Raw genomic sequence first — 16,001 nt, forward strand, 5'->3', positions numbered from 1 at the left:
AATGCTTAATTGAAATGTGATAGCTTTGATGCGACGTATGTTTAATGACAGAGTGCATTCTTGGATTAATAGAGCAGGGGAGGGAGTTGGTGGCATTATTATCACCTGTCTTAGCAGCCAGGGTTAAAACGAAGGTTACCTTGTGTGTCGTGGAACGGACTGCAGCAAGACGGCTGCTGTAAGCAGGTGGTGCTTGCTGTCTGTATGCTTGGATTTTACTTACATAAAATACAAACGTGGTTTGCAGATCCTGCAGCAGTGACCGGACTTTAAGAAACATTCACTTAATTTTGGAGGGCTTGAGAGAGTTGTTCTGAGTGTGGCATCTGATGTTTATTTTGTCACATCTCTTAAAAGTTAAATCATCGGCTCCTTTTAAGTTTTTTTGTGCTTCAGACAAGCCAAGTATGAGGTATTGAAAAGCACCATAGCCAAAAGCCTCAGGAGGGAAAGGTTCTCTCTGCCATTTTTCCAGAGGTGCAGAAGTGAAATTTAAATACTTTTTTTCCTCTGCTACTTCCTTTTTGCCACTGTATCATGAGCTCCACCAGTAAGTCATGACTTGAAAAATGTAATTATTTTTAAGGTTCCACACATCCTGGTGTAAAAAGCAGACTGAGAAGTTTGTTCAGCCATGTCAACAGACACTACACAATGAGCTTCTGTTCGCCAGTGCGGCATAGCAGGACGTTTGCTTTGTACTACCGGGATGAAAACTGCTGTAAATTGCAGTGAGCATCCCGGGGCAGGTTCCAGCACACGGGTAGCTTTCAGCCTGCTCGTGCAGCATCCCACTGGAAAAACACTCCTTTCATGAGCTCGAGAGAGACATGCGGAGGGATAATAGGGAAGGAATTTTCTACACTCCCTCACAAAAGGTCTGCTGTATGATTCTGCGCGTGGAAGCACGCCGTGTATCCAGGTCAGCCTACGCACAGCAGGAGCGAAGCCGAAGCCATCTGGGGAAGCCCGTGTTCAGAGACAGGGCCCGGTGCCCGTGCCAGGAGCTACTCAGATCCTCAGCTTGCTTTCAAAGCAGCCTAATTAGAGCTGGCTTTAGGATGCCAGCAGTGTAAAAATGCACAGGATCTCTGGGACTGGGCGCCTTTGTTTATGATTATCTGGTTAACACAAAGACCATTCCTGTAATAGCACAGATGTGTGTTGTCCTCTCGTATAGATTTTATAGTATAGGAGATAGAATAGTGACGTTGTGTGATAGTGTCTCCTACATATAATAGCGATGACGGAAAAAGAAGCAGTATCTTTGTATAAATCTTGCAGTTCGTGTAGCTGCTGTTTCCGGAGGAGCTCTGTACGTGTTGAGAAGAATTTTTTCTGGGATGTTTTTTTTCCTCATTGGTATGCTTATTTCCAAGCAAGGCAGGAGAATAAAATGCAGATTATCAATGCATTTTGATAATCATTTGCTTTTGGTTTCAAAAGCTCCCGTGCTTTCAAAAAGCCCAAATGGGCAATATACTTTCATCCCATTTAAGATTTATAAAGTGTGTTAAATGACTGATATGAAATCACTTAAACAGATCGCTATTGTGGCTCTCTATTCTTTCTCATCTCAGGTATTTCTGGAGACAAGGTAGAGATAGACCCTGTTACTAATCAGAAGGCCAGCACTAAGTTTTGGATTAAGCAGAAACCCATTTCAATCGATTCTGAACTCCTCTGTGCCTGTGACCTTGCGGAAGAAAAAAGCCCAAGTGAGTAGTCCTTTTTATTTATGTTCTCTCTTCTCTCCCTCTCTGTATGTGCTAGATGCCCAAAGAATTATTGCTACCATGTCCTTTCCTTTTATAGGTGTATTTTATTCATTATAGGATGTTTTTAATCTGACTTGATTCTGTTGTAGAGAACATAACGTAAACAGATACACATTTTATGAGTGTCCTTTAAATGCCGCTTGCAGCTAATGGCATCATTAAGAGTGTTTCTTGCCCACTATCAGTAGCTGCTAATATTGTCCTACCAAGGAAACTGGTTTTGCCTAGCTGGTGTCTGGCCCCATAGCTCGGTCATCAAATGTAGGTTTCCACATAATGGCTTTTTTTTTTTTTTAATTTCTTAATATCTGGAAAGGTTTTAAACAATTTCTTAGACACACATGAGGATCTGAGACATACAGTAAATATTAGCACAGTCTACATTTGCTTCACTCGTGGCTGCAGGATCAGCAGAATTATGACATGTCACACTGGGAGTTTTGTGTCAGGAGAACATTGCCCATGCCCGGGCAGCAGTGATAGCTAAACCAGCTGGAGGATGCGATGGACATCCCAGTTCAACCAGTCTCCAAAAAAAGGGGGGGTAAAGATTGCTGCCTTCAGAGTACAGCTAAAAAGCTGGTGCTTTTGCTTATTGTATCAGTGGAGTAATGAGAGTCTAAATTTGTAAAATTTGTTTTAAAAAAGCACAAGACAGGCCTGAGGGGAATTGGGCAAAGTCCCCCTGTGGTGTCAAAATGTAACTATCTCCTGTCAAAAAGTAACTGCAGTTCTAAAGCTCAGATGCATTTTATTACACTTGCACTTGTCCAGGGTAGAGATGCTAAATATTAAGTACTTATCTGCAAGGTGACGGAGAGGGAGAATTATGTGATACATATTTACAGAGGTAATGATCTGTTGGATTCTTTTGGAAGAGTAAATTTATGGCTGCCACAGATTTTATCAGCAATTATTGAACTATATCCTTCTCCCCTTCATTACCCCTTCCTATTTCCATGCTTTTAGTCCAGTCACTGCCTTCCTTTTCTGTCTCTCCAGCAAGTCTTTATGGTCCTTGGGAAGGCATGGTCCTGGGGAAGGACATCGCTAGTGACCAGGCAGTCCAAATGTGTAACAGTTGTCTTTACAGAGCTCCAAGGGAAGTGATCTAGCACAACTCTGTAACAGATAATTGGCAGTCAGCAAAGGCCACGGCAGAATCTGCAGTACTTTTAAATGCCTAAGTGCTTGATTTCCAGTTGCACCTCAGACCAGTTTTTCTTATTAAAGGTGTAGTTTTGCACTTGTAAATACATCAACACCTCTGGTTTTGTAGCCACCTTTCATTTCAAATGCAAATACTTGTGGTAAAATCATGCCAACAAAATGGGGCTGTATTTGAAAATCCAGCCTCGAAGGTCAAGGTTTCCAGCTCACACTCCTGCTAACACACTCACGTGAGACCTTCAGGCTGTCCTTGAACGTCTCCGGTGCTGTGTTCTGGAGGGGATGGGGGCTTGGCAGCCCCAGAGGCAGCCCCCGCTCTTCTGGGAAACAACACTTGTATCCAAATGCAGCAACTGCCACCACAGGGAGAAATAAGGGGCAAAATTTCAGCCCCCAAGTGAAGTCTGGTGCCAGAAGGGCAACCATTACGTGGAGAATTGTGGTCACTTTTGAGAGGATTCTGACAGGTTATGACAAAAGCAATCTTTATGATACTGGGATTTTATTTACTCATTTTCATGTGGCCATTCTTAAAGTTTTCATGTTAAGTAAGCGTTCAGCATAGTTTCAAAAGGAGAAAATAATTCCCCCTGAAATCCACTGACCTCTTCCAGATTCTCCAAAGATGTTCCAAAAGTCATTATTTTGGGTCAGTAGGAGAGACTCTTAGTGTGACATCTCAGAATGATGCATTTTGGGGAACTCTTAGCAGCAGATCGGTATCTCTTGAATTTTAAATGGAAAAAAGTTATTTTAGTAGCATAAAGGAATGAAACTCACTGTATTTCACAAGTTTTGTCTGTGATTTTTATCAGCATAGTGATATATGTTTGTAGCAGAGTTTACATCAAAAATTATTCCTGGATCTTTCTTGAATGAATTATTGCAAAGAAAGAGAGGCTGAGTGAAGATAAGGTGTTTGAGTTCTGCAATATATTTTGTTTCCATGTTTTTATCTCTTGTAACACAAACATGCTCCATTTCATCTTTCAGAAGTGTTCTGCACATGTAACAGGGCTTGTACAGTTACACTGGGGGAAAACAGTGTATATTAAACTGACTGCATTCCCCAGACCTTAGCGACTGGGGTTATAGTAAAGTTGGGTGCTGCTTTGCTGAGCTGACATGTTGTATTTCTGAGGAGCAGGGAAGGGGTTTCTGGAGCCTCCAGTTGTGGCCGGCCGTGCTTTGTAGAGGCTGGGCAAGGGTCCTTGTGAAGGGAGGCTGGTCACAGTACAGCTCAGTACAGCTGAAGCTTTATGGAAAATTTGTTTTCCTGCACGTGGTAATTAACACAGTTTAATATTCAGTTAGGTCTGACTTTCTGTAGACTAACGAGATTTCAGAGGTTTTTACTGGTACTTGTCTACAGAAACATAAAAATAGAAATTGTATATAAATGTAGTGGGGGTGCTCATGCTTACTTTCAATTAAAGTTTTATCTGCAAAGACAGGTTTGTGCAGTGAAGCTTCAGTGACACTTGTGTGTTAAAGAACTTGACAACTTCATAGATCGCATGTTGTGAATACCTACAGGAAGACTTGAAGCCGAAGCTTTCCTTTACTGTAAGTTAGCAGGAATTGGAGCTGCACTTAGTGGAAATGGAGAATGGAAAGAGAAAGCTTTGGCATCTAATTTGTCATTAGTGGGGGTATCATGGGCAGGAATGGCTGATGATTTTTGTTTGCCCTTGTAGTAGGCCCAGGTTAGAATTTGAATTTTTATTTGTAAATTAAATCAGACTCCCTGAATTTAGACAGAGGGAAGAGGTAATGGCCCTGCTGGCTCGATCAAATGCCATTAGAACCTGGAAACACTGTGTATAAAATGCTTGTTTAAATCAGGTTCAGTCTGATTATCACGAGAGATTCTGAATGTTTTGAATCTCGAAAGGAAGCATCCTATCATTGAGAAATAAGATTTAAACCTTAATAAAGTAGTTGTCATTTTTATAGCTGAAAAGAGCTTTGTATCTCAATTAAGTGTACATAATATAAAGTCTTAAGGAAGCAACATAATATGTTTAATACAATTATATCCCTTTGCAATAGTGTAATTTAAAGGAAATCTGATTCTGTTAATGTCTCTTACATTATTTGGACAAGGGAGAAACTTCAGTGTCACTAACCACTGCCTCTCCTACAAAGTGCACTGTGGACAAAGCGCGGCTGTGACCGCCGCGGTGTCGCTGTCCTTCTGAGGGCTGGGGTTACCAGCTTGCCTTGGCACCTGGCACTGGTGCTCACGGGGTTTAGCAGAGCTCAGGGGAGGTCTTTCAGTGGCACTGAGACTAATTGGGTGGGCAGACTTACAGTTTTCAAAACACATGCAGTTTTTTTTCCATTAAGCGCACTTTATGACGGCTGCAGAAATCAGATTTATTTGATAATTTACTTGAAACATTGAAGAAATGTTCTCTGCAATCGTTTTTCTGTTTGTTTGTTTTTGTGGATTTTTGTTTGGTTTGGTTTTGGTTTTGTTTTTTTTAGTAAAGCATATACGTCTCAATTGCTTGGTCAAAATATCCTTAATATTAAGGGAGTCTAAACAAAGGTGTTCTGTAGGTCATGGAGTACATTGGTAACTTCAGTTTGTAATTTAATTGCCTGCTTTGCACCCTGCAGCTTAAGATTTCCTTTAAATTCTTATTCCATTGTTGCACTGGGGCTTAACAGAGTGTTAACCTGGTAATAGGCACAGGGCCTCCCCATTATATGTCTTGCTATCGAGCGGTTCTGCATGACTAGTTAAAAAAGATGGCAAGAAGATTAATGAAAGCCGCCTAGTACAGAAGGGGGTAGGTACCTTTGCAAGACTTCTAGCGAGGAGATATTAGAGCTGAACCAGAGCTTGGCTTTTTCTTTATCCTGTGACCTTTGAACCTGCCTTACTGTCGAGAGCTGCCAGCAGAGCCGACGTTTTGATTGATGTTGCAACACGAGTCAGTCTTTCCCATTGAATTCCACATCTGCACGAAAATAGCTTTTCTAGCAGTATTCATACTGGCTGTAAGTGATAGCCAAAGTGATGGCTGAAATGCTTTTATGTAGTTTTCATTTAAAGCTGAAGGTATGTGATGTTTTAATTCAGTATCAAGTTCCTCCAGATTATGCACATTGGGTAATACTAATTTAATGAATTCATTATTGGATTGTGAAAGGACTAAAAACATACAGAATGTGTTGGGAAGGCATGGATTCCTGCTGCTCAGGGAGCTTAAATAAAGATGTTGCATGTTTGTTCATAGCCCTGCAGTGGAGCCAGAGCAAAGAGCCAGCAATTATCCAGGCACTGTGCAAATGGTGCACAAAATATTGTGCGGTAGTTCCTAATATTAATGCTCCTGCTGTGAATAACGCAGTCTGTGAAATAGTAGAAGAAAAATCATACTTGATAGAAGCCTAATCACAGATTCTGGTCAAAGGATAAAAAATAGATTCAGCAGAGAAAATGTTACCAAGACTCAGGCGTGGAGTGAAAGAAATCTCAAAGTATGCAACAGAAAGAAACGAGTCCAAATGTGTGTAGACGTGTTGTTTGCAGGGCAGCTAAATGCCTCAAAGGGAAGGGAGCAAAGTCGCAGATGGTGCTTGGTTTCGTCGTATTTTCCATTTTCTGTGGCAGGCTCAGGACTGTGCCCAGGTTGTTGGCGGCCAGCTTGAGCCCTGGCAAAAGGTCGGAGTTGTTGGGGACTTGCGAGCAGCCGTCCGTGGTCTGCACGCTGTGCCGTGCCGGGAGCTGCTCTGCCTTTCCTCTAGCGCTGGAGCTGGCCACTCAGCCGTGTGTTTGGCATCGGTTCGTACAATTTACACCCCCAGAGAAGCAGCTGGCAGCAAGGGAAGCTCAGCCGAAGGAACAGCTTCGGCTTGGTGACCGCTTCAGTGTCCACTGCTAGTGGCTTGGAGGCAAGGGCTGCTCCTGCCTGGGTACCGTACGCAAGGCAACTTATTAAAAACATCCACTAGTGAGTAGCCTCCTCATAAAAGTACTCTGGAGCACTATCAGGAGCGTGCATTGCCTCATCCTTTTAACAAATATGTTTTGTAGCCCTATTAAAAGGGGTCTTCATCTATCCTGTCAAAGCTATTCTGCTGGGGTTTTTTAGTTTAATTACACTATCCAATTAAAACTCCTTGCTGCATTTTGATTCGCTTCTCCTTGGGCTTGAGTGGATATGACATTTACAAGGCTCGCCTTTCAAGCAGACAATAGCGTGATTGATGAGGTGCAGACGCAATGAAGGAGGCGATTGCCATGTGGAAACACTGCTTAGTGCATTTTGATTTATTTATCATCTTTTTTCCAAAACAAGGTTGCTGGTGAAAAGGTTTAGTGCAAGCCTGAGTTCCACCTCGATTTTCACCATTCTTGCAAAAATCTTTATTAGTAGTCTGCCTTTGGTAATAATTCGATGAAGAAACAAAAGGCTTCAGAAAAAAAAAATCCAAATGTGCGAATAGTTACCATAATTTGACATAAAAGTGGTCTTTTTCAGGACATCTAGAAACAAGACATCCACTAATAGCAATGTTTCATAATAAGCTTACAGCAGAATATAAAGACCTGAGTTGTGGGAAAAGTGTTCTTGAAATACGCTGCTCCCTGAGAATGGAGCAGGCCAGCCGGACTGCAGCTTTCTTTTCGTAACATTCGTAACATTTGTTCCCACTTCAGTAACGCCTGGTCTGAACTCCACATTTTTTCCACTGATGTTGGTGGGGTCAGGATTTCATCCATAACTTCGACTGCGTTTGCTACCTGTGGAGGAGAAGTCGCCTCTAAACAATGCACCTCTTGGATGAGTATGGCTGGCGTGAAGTAGGCCTAACCCGCCTTCCTGCTCGGGTTCCTCTTCTGTCTCCGTCGCTGGGAGGGCCGGTGCTGTGTCCCTGGCAATCCAGCCACAGCTGTGCTGCAGCTTGCGACATCCCCCTGCAAGAAAACATCTAAGTTTTCTTGTTCCTTAGAGGTTGTCAGGGTTGGTGTTTTGATGACAGTGCAACACTTGCATTTTTGTAGGACCTTCGGGCCCTGTCCCAGGGTCACGGCATCATTTTTTGATGTAGCACATACGGATTTAAAACAACAGAGTCCCTCCCCAAAGCTTTAGAATAAAAACCTCAGGGGCTGATGAGCAGACATGCCCCCATTTCATACCACATTTAACTAAACTTGTCTTTGTACAGAAACATTGCTTGCCATGTGTTTTATTTTCATGGTTCCTTGCCTGTTTACTAGTATATTTTTAAGTCTTTGTAATCCCTTCTGAGTCTGTGAGAAGAGATTTCGAGGTTTGATACTGTGGTCACAATTTCCAAGGTGGTGAAAATGGTGATAATGTGAAATGATGCCCGTAAGTAGTTCTTTCCTTCAGAGAGGTCTTTCTCTAGCTCTTTATTATATATTATATTATATATATATCTTAATTGTTGGCTTAGACTCTATGGCCCTGTAATGACAAAGCAATCATCAAGGTGTATTGAAAATTTATCATAAATTTGCATTTCCCTGTGTTTGTTTTCTATTTTGTTTGAATCATGAATATTCTTTTCATCCTTCGTCTAATTAGTGATTTAATTCAGTACATGCTGTTTTAAAGATTGGCATGAACAGAGGCTTTTGATACAGTCTGATTTGTGGCGGAGATGGGAAAGGAAGAAGACAAACTACTCCTAGTCTTGGCAAGTTCAGTAAAGAAGTTGTCTTTTCCTGTGCAATTCCACATGCTTTCAATGTTTTCCAGGCAAAAAGTGTGGTTTTTAGATGCTGATAAAGAAAGTGCATTACTTCAGTTTAAAAGTGAAAATTTGTTTTCACCTGTATAAATTAAAGCACAGTGGAGCACAAAGTTTTTGTGTATTTTCTGAGATAGAAATTTGCAGATTTACCAATGAGCATGTACGTATATTTTAGTCAGTAATTCTGGAAACTGTTTTCCAGCAATATTTCTCGTCTGCCTCATGTAAACACAAAACCAATGGAATCGTGTGTGTGTTGGGGGCTGACATGCAGTAGGGAGGCTGCTCTTTGCACAAGCACTGTTTCACCAAACACCGTGAGAAAGATAGGTTTCCAGCCACGACCAGTAGATCTGCATGTGGCTGTGCTTCTGGGTTTGGAAGGATTACTGTTTATACCGTAACTAGCCCCTTCCTTCACTTTTTTGTCAGTACAGTAATATTTAAAATTAGGAGATATGCCAAGCAATTAAATTTAAGACATCGAGCTGACAGTGAGCTCTCCTCCTTTTCAGTAAATCAGCATTTTCTCTTTCTATCTGAGTCTCTTGCATGCGTTTCTCCAGGTGTAACCGCCTGGGAACCTGTTAGCATTCAAAGGTTAGGAAAGATTTGTCAAAATACATTCAAAGGGCACCAGCGGTCGGACGCCGTTCCCCTGCTGTCAGAGGGACATCAGCACCACAAGGCATGGCAGGAGCGGTGCTGGCGTGGGGCAGTGGCACGAGCAGGCGCGGTGCGGCAGGGCTGGGGGAGCCTGCACGTCTTGGCTGCAGCGTGCGGGGCGAGGGGCCAAGCAGATGTTCCTGCAGGTGACGCAGGGACGCCACCCTCAGCATCTCGGATGCACCCGGTCTGTCCGGGCAGCAGGGCCGAACTGGGTGACTCCCCTGGCGTAGCAGCGTTGCCTGCAGAGATCTGTTGAGCTCATTATGTACACATGGCAAGAGCGTCTGATAACAGATGAGTTTCTGTAATTTCACTTATCAGATAAATTTGTTTGAAAATAACATGTATTTTCTGTTGTCTAGCCAGTAAAATCGATTACAAAATACTAAAATTTCCCCGTTCAGTTCCCTCTTGCCATCAGCCGCTGCCACCTCGTCGGTAGGTGACTGTACCTGTCTACATACACACGTGCCTTTGTCCCGGGGCAGGGCAGTGACAGCTGCTGCAGCTGAACACTCGTGTTTCAAACACGGACTAAAGGACACATTGTTCGTGCAGCAGGCACTGCGGTGAAGTTGTTCGTACAACATCTGCGTTTGTTTTAATTCTACCATCAAGTATGGCAGAAGCCACTTGAGCTGCTGCTGTTTGTTGCCAGATATTCTTATATGGAAATATAAAGCCATTGAAGTTCGTATTGATCTCTGAAGTGTCAAGGGTGGTGTTCTATTGGAAAGTGGTACATCACATATTTAAGCGCTCTTGGAAATGGAAATCAATCTCACAATTCATAAATTCCATCTGGCTAGAACAGTAGCAGAGCAAAGTGCCAGTTATGATATCAATGAACTAATATTTCATGCTGTAAATAGTATAATGTGGACATGGGAGCACATAAACATAATACTATAATGGGGCTTTCTAAAGAAAAGTCTTTTTAGCTTCTTTCCACTAAATCACCTGGCAGGGTGTGCGACGCGTTCCGCAGGCCGTGCCGCGGGCTGTGCACAGCGGGGCGGGCGCCGCGCGTCGGTCCCTGCGTGGGGGCAGAGGCAGCGCTGCCGCCCCGTGCCACGGCCGGGCGGCTCCGTGTCTCGGCCAGCACCTGCCCGAGAGGCAGGGACCAGAGCAGCTTTTGCCGTGGATGGGTTGCGGGCAGGGACACCGGCCTCGGGTGTGCCGGGGATGGGCCCTGCCGCGTGCCGGGGGCCGCGGGGTGCTGGCTGCCACGAGCACAGCGCTGGGGCCTCTGCGCTGTGTCCCCAGAGGGACGGGGAGCAGGGCGAGCTCTGCCTCCTGCTGCAGGGTGCGGCAGAATTGTTGTTGGCATCTGTTGCTCTAATTGTCGTCAAAACAGCTGACTCTTTACAATCTTAAAATAAGTCCTCAAAATAAAGTTCTGTGTTCCGCTTCTGTCGGCTGTATAAATACTTTTGCCAGAAAGGAGGAGCAGATCACTGGTGTAACGGGAAGATGGGGATACTGGGGAGGGTTTCTTCCAGGCATGACGAAAGCTGTGGTCTCGCTTAATTTTTGTGTTAACGTTTCATTCCGTGGCTCTCTGCCCCACCTCCCCTTGGTGATGTACGGCCGAGCAGCAGACGGTCAGCACGCTGGCTCTTTATCCTTTCCGCCTCTGGTGCAGGTCGTGTCTCTACCAGAACGGGAGCGGGACTGCAAACCCAGCCCGGGCCCCCCGTCCTGGCGAAGGACCGGCTGCGCGGCGGTGTGCCCCTGGCTTCGCTGGGCGGTGGGGCGAGGGGGCTCCCGGCGGGGCGCCCGGTCTGGGGCTGGCGAGCACGGCCCCCGGCACAGCCCGTGCGCTGGGTGGGCCCTCGGGGAAAGGCAGCTTTTCCTGCACTGGGGGCGCGCTGGGGTGCAGGCAGCGCCAACAGGCCGCCCGGCGGTGTCATCCGTGTTGGGAGACCCCTGTGGGCTGGTAAAACCCCTGTCCTGCCGCAGCGGGGGGGCGAGCCTGCCTCCCCCTTTGCGAGGTAGGTGGCAGGACCGGCAGCAGGCGGGGGGCGGCCGGCCGGGGGAGCGCCGTGGGGACCGCAGCCCCCGTCCGGCAGGCAGCGGGGCTCAGCTCCCGGTGCCCCCCGTCCCCCCGCCCCCCCGCCGGCAGCGCCGTCCCGAGGCCTCCGCAGCGGCCGGGCCGGGCCGGGCGGGGCCAGCAGCGCCTGCTGCCGGCGGGGGGGGAGGGGAACGAGCGGGGGGAGGGCTCCTCCTTCACACGCCCAGGAACCGCCAAGGGAGCTTCCAAAACCCAACGCAAAACACCTCCGCTGGAACCCTCCAGACCGCGTCTTGTGTGACTTTTATTTTATTTTTTGGCACTTTCTGGAACTGCGCGTAATGCTAGGACGTCCGGGGGAGGCTGTGGCGGCGTGCCGGCGGCGTGCAGTGCTGTGTCGTGTCTCCTGGAGCAGCCTCTCAGAACCGTAAAGATGCTGAATTCCGTCCCAGGCAGGAGTCGGGCGTGAATGCATTACCATACTGATTAGCTTGCAGCCAGGAATCCCCGCATTGTTAGTACCACCGAGGCATCATTTGTCAAGTGATTTAAAGGGGTTTTTTTTTGCTATTATTATTAGCCAATTTTTCAATATAGAATTTATATTCCAGATTAGTGCATCATAATGGTGTTTAATTAACATGCCACAATAAAATACGCACGTCTCAAATTTTCTGGCCACAGGTCTGGGGCATATATCAGTCATTTTTTGGAAATCTGGAGAATTAGATAATGTAAATAAGATTTCAAATTAGCTTTCCTTCACGAAAGATGTGAATTTACAGTAATGTGGCTGCTATTTTATGGATTACTGACTCTGACCTTTGAACTGAATAAATTATGTGAAAACTGATGGAAAAGTATAATGTATAGAATATGCTTAATTTTAATTTTTGAAGCCATGAACGTCTGAACAAGTGAAGGATATTTTGCCTTCCTACATGTTTTGCATACAGAGCTTTATGCTAACGCCGTGCCTCCTGTCCTGCCTGCAGTGCTGGTAAAGGTCACCAGTTTCCATGCCATTCTCCAAAGGCAGCCACGGAGGCTGGCCTGGCTGTCATCAGATCGAGTCCATTTAATCACTTAAAACCTCCATTTGGGACTGAGCAGTGAAGCCTGCCAGCAAAGCGCTACACAGATAAAAATTACGGTTCTACTTTAATTTTGAGTGTTCTGCTTGTAGCAGGAGAGATGCTTAGTTTCGTGGTATCGTCGCTGCATCCTTTTTGTATTTTACAGTGACATTTTTCCTTTGCCTTAAGCGACTTGAGTAGGTTTGGGTGTTGTTTTGGGGAGAGGATTTTAGAGTGATAATTCTGGGGTTAATTGACCTTTTATTTTAAATATAACACTTATCTTCTACATTTGATGATTATACAGTGAATAGTTACATAAAGTAGTTCTAATGTGGTAGTTTAACTGAAATATGGTCTTGGGCTGAATGGGAGCTAACTAGCCATTTGATAGATTTTTGCATTTCCTGCAGTGGGGATGTGATGGGAAAATGAACTTTATTGAATAGAGTTCAGCTGCTCCTGTAAGCCACCACTTGCCTTAAATTGAAATGACATGAGAAGCCTGTCAGCGTTTCATTACTTCCTTCTGTTGTGCTGATGGTATGCTAAGATCACCATCTGTGTTTTTCTTCTGTCAGGCACACAAGCTCTGCGGAAACTTTAGAGGAATATTCTGAACATTTTTTCCTTATCTTTGCAGGTCATGCAATATTTAAACTTACATATCTAAGCAATCATGACTACAAACACCTTTACTTTGAATCAGATGCTGCTACTGTCAATGAAATTGTACTGAAGGTGAGTATTAAATTTTAACGTGACCCAAAATTCTGAGTGTTTTACCACTTGTCAGACATGAAAGTATTCAGGAGGTTCTAGAAGTACACGGGTGGCGCAGTGCCTGAGGAGCACTAAGGTGCGTCTCACTTACCGGGGCATGCCCAGTGTTACTGGCTTTTCAGGCGGCTCTGCAAGAGACTGCCTGTTTTGTGTACGGGGCTGCCTCTCGGGCTCAGTTTCAGTTAAGAGATGCCAATCTTTGGCCGAGTTTATCGGAAGCTACCAAATTCCATTGTGTCTGGGTACTCTGCACCTTCAGACACGTGTCCGGGTCTGTGGGCCACCCTGCCGGGCCCCCCGAGGGCCAGCGCTGGGTCTCGGCAGCCAGTGCCGGTGCCGCTCAGCGGTCGGGGGGCTCCCGCGGAGCGGTGCGCTGGAGTAATCCTCAGGGCCGCCGGCCGATGTGGGGTTTGTGGCGTCAGCACCGGCTCAAGCAGAGGGCAGGAGTTCTGCCAGGATGGCACTCTGTACAAGGCAGAGGGGTTATTCCTCCCGCCCCGACCCTTTATCACAGTTGTTTGCTTTTCTCTTGCAGAGACATACTGATTTACTTTCTGAAGCAATTTTTCGTAACGCTATTGGAAGATTAAATTTAATTTTCTGCAATCTAGGATTTTTTAGCAATTCAAAATTTTTCAAATAGTAATTTTTGCTATATGTCCGTTATGTTTGCTTTTATCTTCTGTGTGAAGTTCGGAGGACTGCTAAATAACTGACATATGGCAAAATATTTTTTATTAATAATACGGGTGAATGTTCATTTGCTTTTACTACTTTGTGGATTGTTAGGCCAAATTCTTTTGTTCGTACTTCACCCTAAATAAACTGTTGCAGTCTTCAGAACACTTGACAGATCTGAGACTGTTCATATAAGAAGTCTAAAAAAGTTTTGCTATAAATAGCATGAACATTCAAGAGAGAAGTATTATTGAACAGTACTTTTTTTCTTAACTCGCAAATTGTTTATAAAGAATATTTTCTGGTTTCGTGCATAAGTTACCAGTTTATTTTCAATTCCATCAGCATTAAGAGATGCAGAGAAATCAGACTTTTCAAATTAGGCTTTTTACATGATCAAGTGAGAAAGACTGAGACTTTATTGACCATGAAAATTCCCTATATTTTTATGCCTTAAGCTGTAATATGCAATGAAAGTGAAACACTCTACAGTGCATAAAATTGTGCAAGTTTTAAGCCACAGCATATTAACCAGCTAATGGCAGACCAAAGGGCATTTTTATCTTTTTGATTCTTGCATTAACCTTCCATTAAAATTATCTATGTGATTATCACAAAGCACTGGAGATAATAAATTTAGGGAATAGCAGGCTTGTTAAATATCATTTAAAAATGCTTTCATCAAGTAAAATGTGCCAAAATACAGGGAAACTATGAGATTAGCTGAGTATGCAAACATCATAATGAAAGTATTATTTTTATTAAAGCTGATAAAATCTTTTATTGAAGCCCATTACTATATTAGACCAGCATTGTGGGTCTTCATGACTTGCTGCGTTCATCTGGAGGCTTGGTAAGGAGGGTTGGGTGAGCAGAGAGGGGTGCTCAGCCCCCAGCCCCCAGCCCAGGCCACACTGCACCCACCGAAGGAGCCCAGGAGGAAGAGCCAGGACGCGGCCCCGTGCAGCAGGGGGCTTCTCTGAAGCTCCGAGCTGTTTCTGCTGTATTTTTGCCATTTTTACTAACGCCTTGTCCAGAGATACGAGGGTCTGTGTCCTCCCTGGGCTGCTCCACTGAAACAGCAAAGAAATGAAATATCACTTCGTGTCTTGCAGGTTAACTATATTCTAGAGTCACGAGCAAGTACAGCCAGAGCAGATTATTTTGCTCAGAAACAAAGAAAACTGAGCAGGAGAACAAGCTTTAGTTTCCAGAAGGAGAAGAAATCAGGACAGCAGTAACACCTGGCCTTGAGGAACGCCTGTCTGCCGAATTCGGAGGAGGAGACGCTCCATGCAGCCCGGGAAGGTGGGAGCCAGGACTGCGGTGCTCCGGCTGCCAACAGGCAGGAGCAGCCAGGAAAGAAATCTGAATTATCCCATCTCTCACGGTTGGAAGATTATCCCTCTTTGGTGATGGGAAGTCTCCCCTGTGACAAAAATAAAGAGCCATATCAGCCGGAAAGAAGACTGTTACGCTTCAGGTTCCTTTGATTAGAAATAAGAGAATGACGTAGACTGGCATCATTTAATTACTGTATTATGTACAATCACAAGAAGAGATGTGATTACATATTATTTCACAGCCTGGTTAAAATAAATTATATACATCTGTAATACACCCACATACACACAGGTATTGCTTGTGACATGATCAAATTTCTAAAAACAAAATGTAGGACAAATGTATCCATTTTTACTATTAATAAACAGATGTAATCTTTTTCAAGGTCCATATGATGCACAGTTCTTTTGGGGGGAGGCTGCAGTCCCAGATGGTTACACTTCTGTTGCTGAAGTGCAGGAGGCAACCGTGAGCCAGGGAACAGCAGCCATTGCAGGGGATCTGATCTGTGAAGAAATGTTGAGACAGTCAGGTCTCTTTTCCTTCATTTTTTTCAAAAATATTTTTCTTTAACTGTGCTTTTCAGCTTCGCATACGTTGTATGGAACATTATTTGCTGTAGTCAGCAGGATGTTTTGAAAACCAAGGCAGCGTCTCTGCAGCTAAAAGGAGAGCACCGCCCTGCCCCTGGGGGCGGCGGGGTCAGCGCCGTAGGGCCACGGACCCGCGGCCATGCAGGGTCTGCTCTCA

The 16,001-nt window shown here is 44.7% G+C and overlaps 1 protein-coding gene across 3 annotated transcripts in view; it reads left to right on the forward strand.

Moving 5' to 3' along the window:
* Nucleotides 1-15,639, forward strand: part of MAPKAP1 (MAPK associated protein 1) — a 105,780-nt gene extending 90,141 nt beyond the window's left edge. For all 3 annotated transcript variants that reach the window (XM_066980920.1, XM_013188797.3, XM_013188798.3), the window contains 3 exons: nucleotides 1,581-1,718; nucleotides 13,090-13,187; nucleotides 15,023-15,639. In XM_066980920.1, the coding sequence (XP_066837021.1) occupies nucleotides 1,581-1,718; nucleotides 13,090-13,187; nucleotides 15,023-15,148 (362 nt within the window). In that variant the 3' untranslated portion in view covers nucleotides 15,149-15,639. The remainder of the gene's footprint in view (nucleotides 1-1,580; nucleotides 1,719-13,089; nucleotides 13,188-15,022) is intronic.
* Nucleotides 15,640-16,001: the final 362 nt, after the last annotated feature.

Source organism: Anser cygnoides, chromosome 20, assembly GCF_040182565.1.
Source record: "Anser cygnoides isolate HZ-2024a breed goose chromosome 20, Taihu_goose_T2T_genome, whole genome shotgun sequence".
NCBI lineage: Eukaryota > Metazoa > Chordata > Aves > Anseriformes > Anatidae > Anser > Anser cygnoides.